Genomic DNA, 8380 nt, shown 5'->3' with positions numbered 1-8380 from the left:
GACACTAAACTGGGGACATACACTGATTTGGGGGGGTCAATTGTAGTTTGCTTTCGGGAAATTACTGATAATAACTCGATTCCACAGTCCATCACCATTGTCACATTCATGTCCTCAGAATAGCCCTCTGGAAAACTTATATAAAGTACTTACGTTTCGGTCCATGGAAACGTAGTTGGTGGTCGGTGCTCCTGAGTGCCGAGTGCAGTACTGGTTAGTGAGGGTGGTGTTCGTCACGAGATCGCGTCTCGGGGCGTAGTCATCGATGTTGTTTACTTGAGGCACGGTTCTAAAATAAAGGATACAAACATATTACTAGTACCTGATGATGTTTCGGAATCAATCCAACCAGGAACCTAATGTTGCTCACAATTCTATCTACCCTATGGAATATCGAATGAAGAAACTGTATTCTAAAATTGAGAGTTATACAACATACAAAAGATAAAGAGGCACAGTTCTGAAATAAAGGTTACAGACGACGAGTGCATGAATATAACGGGACTGCAATACACGCGGAACAGAGGCAGCTGTTGCTGGTGTTGTGTACAGCACATAATAACAAATACTGGACAGACAATACTCATTTTCACTTGAGTCTAGTGGGGAAAGTCGTGTTAAGTGCCTTTCCCAAGGGCACAAGATCGGTGGCATGTCAGGACTCGAACTCGGGACCTCTTGATTCCGAGTCGCGCACGCTGCCGTTGCGCCACACGACCCCACTAACGGGACTTACAGGCATTGCGCCGGAGGGTCTAACACCAGCACGCGGTGCCGTCTCTGGTCTATCAACCAGACGTCGCCGCCCGCATCTTTCACCACCCCAGGCCGGACGGCGAGGTGGTCCACGTGGATGGCCGTGAGAGTCGGCGGGGTGACGTCCACCGTGACGCCGTCAGAACACACCGGTGCGGACGGGTCCAGCGCGTGGTTGTAGGCCACCACTGTGCAGAAGTAGGTCCCGGGGGATGGTGCCGTGTAGACAGCGTTCGTGTCTGTTGTCCTGGTTATCTGCGATTCAGTTTGAATTCATTCAACGTAGGCTGGTGCAACGATGAACATTGGAACATTGTCCAGTTACAGTTCGGATTAAGTGCTGAGATTAGGCGATTAGAATATCGCTAATTATTCCAAAAATTGTCTGATGTTTTCAATAGTGTAAAAATCAAAAGTTACTGAAGTGTTAATATACACGTATTTAGTTATGTTATAACGTTAAACATATGAGTACTTACAGACGCTCCCTTCGGTAGTTGGAGATCAGCTGCATCCAAGCAGCTGGTAGAATAGCCATACAGGTAGAACTTCACGCCGCTCTCTTCGTCAAAGAAGCCGTCCCACCAGGTCTTAATCGCTGTCGTTTGCTGATAGTCTATCTCTGCCTGCCCCTCTAGACCGTCATGCACAGTACCGGGAAGAGGCGGGGATGTGTCCACTGTTATCTGGAACAAGAGAACAATAAAACAGGTTTGCGTAGAACTAGATATAAATCGAAGCTAGTGATAACTTAACATGGGTTTGCATACTCTGCAAGCTGTTTTCAAAGAGTTACAATACCGCTCGTCTTTCGCCATATCCAAAACCAGAAAAGTGATGCGCATTCACTGTGTCATCAGGTTCGTGATGCGCATTCACTGTGTCATTAGGTTCGTGGAATAAGGTCAGATGTCGCCAAACAAGTTCAGAGGTCACGGGCCGGCTTCGGAGAGGAGAGAACTCTTGTCATCTTGGTTGAGGTGTCAACGCTTTTAGGCTTCCAAGGGCCAACATTTGTGACACCCTGGATCTGAATATGGTTTGTAGTATTTTTGAGTGTCATTTGATGTTTGTTAGATAGATGAAACGCTTGCTCCAGTGTTTAGAACGGGACAAGAGCGCCCCCCTCCCACTACGAAGCCGTAGCATTTTCTCATCGCGGTCGTACTTTTGCATGCGTAATGTCTATCTCTTTGACGTTGTCCTTTATTTCTTTAACAGGAGAAGAGCAACTGTTGCAGACGACAAAGATGGTCAAGTGTCGACAGATGACGGAACGGGGTAACTACTGAGGTAAGTGGGCGGGCAGTACGTAGCTTGACCCAGTCTTTTACTTTTAGTTTAGTAGCATGATTTCTTTGAATAACTTTGGATCCAGAGGAATTTATTTCGATAAAATAATCCTGGTATTTTCATAGATAGACGGTAAATTGGTTCAGCAGTCAATTGCAAGGGGCATAGCACTGTCCTTTTCTGTATTAAAGGTGCATGATAAAAAAGTGTATCGGATTCCAACTCGTGTAAATTCGCTGCCGGCAACCCCGCTGAGTCAAATGTAAACAATAGTCGGCACATTATCCGTCAAGCGCTATTTTAAATCGGGCCGCCCTAAATATTATACTACGCAGTTCCTAAGTAGGTAAAGGGTAATTTTGTTGAAATTAGAATAAAAATCTACCTTAGGAACCATTCATTAACATGAAAATAAGATAACGTTACAAGAATTTAGCGCATATTTTGGACTCCCATTCTGCACCAGTAACATGGAACAGTCTAGTCAAGGAGGTCTAAATCTAATCTATTTGTGTTGTGCTGAGAGTTGCATTGTTCCTGACAGTGAGTGTTATGATGCAAACAAAAAACCCAACAACTACTTAAGTACGAACTATTTTTCATTTTGATTCATGCAGGACATTTTTCAACATCTCTAAGAATAGTTTTTAACCAAATAAACAGTTAAATCCCGTGCAACGACAAGCGAAAGTAGTAAGTTACAATCAGTGTACAAAATACTTTTTTGAACCAGGTTGCCCAGTGGGCAACCTATGGCCAAAATTAGGTTGCCCATCAGAATTTTAGGTTGCCCCATCTATAAGTTAGTACTTTCCTCAAATTAAGTAATGTTACATACATAAGCATTTGACAATATTTCTAACAGCCTTTAGTTAACTGGTACTAGTAATAGCCATTAATACCTAAAATTAAAAAGCATCTGCTGGATACAGTGGTGTAAGCCAAGTGGGCATGATTTTTTTTTGTGGGGGGGGGGGCATTAAAAAAATTCAGGTGGGCTGCCTAGGTTAAAAAATAGGTTGCCCCAAGTAAAATTTGGTCAACCAGGTATTTTGCATGCTGTACAATGTACCTTCAGTGTTTGTGTGGTGCTGAGAGTTGCCTTGTTCCTGACAGTCAGTGTCACCAGGTAGTCATGATCATGTCCACCCACATCCACCTGGCTACGGTCAAAGGTAATGACGTAATCCTTTTTGTAGCAGGGTCCCTTTGCAGTCTGTACACAGTTTGTGGTACAGGTGGCTCCACACTGAAAAACAAAACAAAGTAAACAGACATATTTTAAGACATCATCATCATCATCTTAGGTACTGCTCATCCCTCTAAGAAGAGGATTATTAGCAGCTGCGCGGATTAGTGACTGTGTGCAAACAAAGGGTAGGGTAGGGGGTAGGGGTGGACGTGGACAAGTGCAAGGACAGGACAAGTGAAATCAATGGTGCTAGTATTACACATATTTACATATGTACAAGGACAGGGAGGCAGCTCAATGCAGCGAAGCCCGTCCCAACTCTGCTTTGAACTGGGAGATGGACTTTGCCTCCGCCACACTGGGCTCAAGTTCATTCCACTCGTTTTGCATATGTTTACCAGAAATTACAATGAGTTATGTAGATTTATGCTGTTGATTAATATGTAAAAGACATACACATAGAACGTGCAAACCTATTTTAGATAAGAGAGTGGAAAACATTAAACATGAAAGGGTATTCACTATTAGATCTATCAAAACACATCACTTTTTATGTTGTAAAGAAATTTACTTACGGTTAGTTGTTGTACAGCTACTACTCCTGACGCTATTTGGGCTGACGTTTTAAAGTCAGCCAATGTCCAGGTTATGTCATGCAGTCCGCTATGCTGGTCAAATGCATCAAACTGAACTCTGTTGTATAACAAATCACAAAGGAAAGTGTCAGGTTGGGAGATAAAAAAAAAACTTCTTTAAGTTGTTGTCATAATACAAGCATTTATTGACTTTTGACAGAATTACATGCAACCTTTCCTATTTTTAAAATCGATAAAAATAGGGTGGCCTTTTATAACTCAATGTTATAGATAAGTTTGTCTAATGTGTACCCCATGTGTTTTTTCATTCAATACATGTACATGGTATGATGGAATACTACATTTCACATTGCTATGACATGGTTTCTCTTTTGTATAGCATTATGTACATACTAGTATTGACTTAGATAAACAGATACAGAGTCGAAGCATGATAGAAGCACGTTGAAAATTTCTCTACTTGTCCCAGGGAGCGTTGTTTAGTTCTTACATGACTTCATTAGTCTTTTCCTTTCTTCGTTTCAGCGAGGGAATTGATTCATCTTCAACTTTGTCTTTGCAGGCAGGACACATTCTCTTTTCAGCTGGTATATTTTTGTGACGACCCGTCTCGATTTCTAAGCAATGTGCACCAAGTCTCAGTCTTGTTATACTAGTTGTAAATGATTTGTTTTGAATCACCGAAAGGTAATTCTCCATGGTAAAGGTTTTAGTAGGTGGTTGTATAACTATAAGAATGCTGGGTGAGAGCGCAGCAGAATTGGTAATTATATGCTGGACCAGTAATCATTCAGGAATGTTGACTGGATAATTGCTACAAGCAATGAGGATGACACCCAGTCAGCCTGGCTATTGCTCACAGTTAGGTGCACAAAGAAATTATAATTAATGACCGGAAATATTTTTCGGATTGAAAAACTTGCCAAGAAATGGAGTAAAATGTGCAAAATCGCGCCAATAATTGACCTGTCTTGTCCAGCGAGTATGACTCAACAGTGCTTGAAGCCTTTACACCTCAGGCGCTGACCTATGGGCCACTTAAACCATGCCTCTTTGTTATTCTTCATTAAAATATTTTCTTTCATCAACACCTATGCACGCACATCCTTAGAAGGAGAATATGAGTCTTAGGGAGCATTATTCTTGGCTTATTTTGTCTTGAAATGTTTTGAGATGTTTTGCAGGACTGGTGGTGTTGACGACTGCTTTAACTCAGTCCCTACAAACAATTGATGTCAAAGATATTATCTATCTGTCTTTCCTTCAATCCCTGCTCAGTCTCTTTTTCAGTAGACTTTCCTGTCAATCCCTCATGCTGTAACATTTTTTTTGGGGGGAGCACACTGCAGTACCACTACCAGTATATCTGTCTGTGCAATGACATGGACATTAAGATGGAGCTACTAAACTTAAAAACCATGATGACAACACTATGGCAAACATATATATATATAAATAACTTGTACAGGTAGATGGCGTGGATAATTAGAGGAAGTAAAACTGGTTCCTATATTGAGTATGTTCTATCTGCAGATCTAGACTATCTATCTGTACCCAATTGGCTATGAGAGTTATCACCTGCTGCACAAAGATGAAGAAGAAAACCTTTAGTTTTACCATGCCTTAATCCACCAAGAAAAGATAACAAGTTGAACACTTTCATAAGACAATTACTTACTGCATTTCATACAGCTCCACAGAGTTGTGCACGACAATGTTGGTTTCGTCTCCACTCGCCAGCCACATGTTTTCAATGACCGGTGCCGAGGAGTCGATGTGTGCTGTGATGCTGTCTGTGATCTCGTTCCCCATGATGTCACTCGCCTTGACCCATAACTTCACGGTATCTCCGTCCACCTTACTCGCGGTTGAACTGAACTGTGTATTGAGGTCTCCTGCGGACCAGCCACTGCTAGGTGCAGTGGTCATGGTTGAGCCACCTGCATGGTCTTTAGTATAGGCTACTTTGAACTGTGTGACTCCCAGGGCATTGGGAATGGCGTTCTTGTTACGCGTACCCGTCGTTTGGTCGTAGTCAGCGTCTATTCCAGCTTGAAAGTTTGCGATTGGGTTCAGGAGCTTGTTCTGGTGGTGGTACCGATTGATGAAATGGCCGGTCCAGGTGGCTGTCACCGTGCAATCTGTGCAATGCAGCCAGTTGTCTCCATTCCCAGCAACAGTGTTAGCAATGGCGAGTGGGTAGTGCGAGTCCAGTTCCACGGTGTTGGCGTTGTCAAACAGGACGAAGCGCCTGGTACGTCTGTAGTTGGTTGCGACGTCGTCCACCGTTAGTATGACTGAGTACACGCCTGCATGGGTCAGGGTGATGGTGGGGTGCTGGATGCTGCTTGCTTGGATGGTGCCATGAGCAACTGTAGTGTGAGGCTCTGTGAGGGTTTCGCCGACAGCCACTAACATGTAGACACTGTACTCATATTTTGTGACTCCACTCAAAGCATCCGTCCATCCTGAGAACTGCAGCGTAATTTGATTCTGAAATCACAAGAATGTAAGATAAAGAGTTAATCAATTAGTTGTAGATTTTTAGCCACAAAATAACCAAAATACATTTGCAATCGAAAAGTAATTTTATTGTGGGGTTGCTTTAAGTTGTAAGTTGGAATATATTTTTCTTTAAATAGTTAACTTGTGCTGTTGATGTGCATTTTATTCAACTGTAACACAAATCAATACAATGAACTGATGAACTGTCGTACCTGTTTGCTAACGGAGTCACCGATGTTGAGTTGTGTTCCAGTGCATGTTGGTGCGACGTAATCGAAAACAAACTCCGCTGTGTTAGAACTTGTCGAAACCCCGGAGTAGTAGGACTTCTCAAGTCTATTGGAAGCATCTCTGTTTATTATGTTGATGTAGCCGCCATTTGTGAAATCCCCCTGAATTTGGAGCCTGATGGTAGATAATATAACAGAAGATGGATTGGTGCCAAAAAAATACAGTGAACTGTCACTGTAATTACGAATTACCTGGATGAAGGCCTGGCTATTACCTCATGTCGTATTAGCCACACGATGATTAACATCATCACCCCTTTTTTACTAGTATATGCACGAGTTGTAGCAAAGCTGCATTGCACAAGTATAGCTAATAGAAAAAGCATGATATTTGCACAAATGTATCACAACAATGGCAGTACTTACTTATCTCCATGCGAGAATGTTGTAGAAATGTGCATGTTCTCTTCGCAGTTCATCTGTATGGGGTTATCACGACTGGCTGCTGAGCTACAGGTTCCTCTGTCATTGCTGCGCACATTGCCATCTGTGATATGCGCGAAAAGAAACATTTCAAGTTGTTGGGAAACTTTAAGATATCTAATGTAAGATACATTGATATTTCTTAATTCTTGCAAAGTTGATATTATATGTGTCCAATTTTAAAAAAGTACAAATACAGCAGCTACATTTAATTGTTTCTGACATTATAAATAATTTTTCTGGTCTTGTTTTTGCCTTTCTTCTCCTTGACGGGACATTACATATTTAATGGCTTGCAAAGAAGCTCATCAAACAACCAATTACTGATTGCTGTTGTTCTTTTGATTTTGTCTCTTAAACATACTCCAACAAGAGAGAGATCTAATAAAATTGCCTGTGCTTATTTTTCCAGAAGTCCAGAACAATCAATTATGACAGAAAATGAAGTTACAGAACTCTGAAAGAACAACAAATAGTCTCACTTGTGACTTGTTTAACACTATAGCCTGCTGCAATCAGCCCCAAACCATGGTTATGCACATAGCCTGGCCTGGCTGGAACACTGGGGGTGAAGTGGCCTCTCCATGTTAGCGTCAGACTGGTCGGACGCATGTTGGTGTATTTTACACTGTTGTCTAGACAGTTGGTGTCAACGCGATCGTGGTTTTTGGTCAACGCTGCTAAGCAGTACATGATGTCCGATGCAGCGGTAACTGGAAAGGAAAAGGTTCTCAGTTTTTTTGTTTAACTTCGCAGAAGTAAAGTTAACATATTGTTTTCGCTCAGTTTCATCTTCTTCCACTTCTTCTTCTCTAGACATATTAAACCATCAATATTTCCACAACTACAGGTTTGAAAAGCTTCAAATTTGACAAACTGGTAGGACAGTACATAAGACATTGAACCATGGTCATTTTGTTTCACATAGATGGAACTAAGATTCGCACGCTCACTTTCTAACTCTGAGAAGTTGATTTTAATATGTCTGGAATTTTATATTAAATGATCGTACCTTCCTGTTTTAATCTATGTGATAAGAATTTTGTATTATGTTGTCAATGAGTCTAGATGAATGAATTGTTAAAGAACAACAATTCAGCCTTCGTAAGGCTGCCAGTGTTTTTATCTCAATAAACCATTTCATCATCATCATCATCATCACCAGTCTACAGACCCAGAGGCAGGTGGGGAGACCATTTGAGTGCAGACCTGAGCACCATGGGCCTCCATGTAGCCACAGCCTGGCAGAGGGCACAGGACAGAACTGGCTGGAAGACAACTTGGCGAGGTGCTACGCTCTCAGGAGTGATTGAGAGAGTGAGTAC

General features: G+C 41.9%; 1 protein-coding gene and 1 long non-coding RNA gene across 2 annotated transcripts in view; one reads left to right on the top strand and one right to left on the bottom strand.

The window, feature by feature from the left end:
• LOC109465392 overlaps positions 1 to 8380 on the bottom strand; it is a 41990-nt gene that overhangs the window by 26001 nt on the left and 7609 nt on the right. The window contains exons 8-11 of the mRNA XM_019762607.1: positions 7538 to 7768; positions 6999 to 7119; positions 6555 to 6747; positions 5516 to 6330 (exon numbers count right to left, since the gene is read on the bottom strand). Of these exons, the coding sequence (XP_019618166.1) occupies positions 5516 to 6330; positions 6555 to 6747; positions 6999 to 7119; positions 7538 to 7768 (1360 nt within the window). The remainder of the gene's footprint in view (positions 1 to 5515; positions 6331 to 6554; positions 6748 to 6998; positions 7120 to 7537; positions 7769 to 8380) is intronic.
• On the top strand, positions 1682 to 8367 carry LOC109465396. Its single transcript, XR_002139956.1, has 3 exons — positions 1682 to 1795; positions 1978 to 2049; positions 8221 to 8367. It is a non-coding gene; the product is annotated as an uncharacterized LOC109465396 (long non-coding RNA).

Source organism: Branchiostoma belcheri, unplaced genomic scaffold (genome assembly GCF_001625305.1).
Source record: "Branchiostoma belcheri isolate BF01 breed outbred unplaced genomic scaffold, Haploidv18h27 scaffold15, whole genome shotgun sequence".
Lineage (NCBI taxonomy): Eukaryota > Metazoa > Chordata > Leptocardii > Amphioxiformes > Branchiostomatidae > Branchiostoma > Branchiostoma belcheri.
Note: the sequence above shows the minus strand (reverse complement) of the source record. Positions and strands in the feature narration are given on the sequence as shown.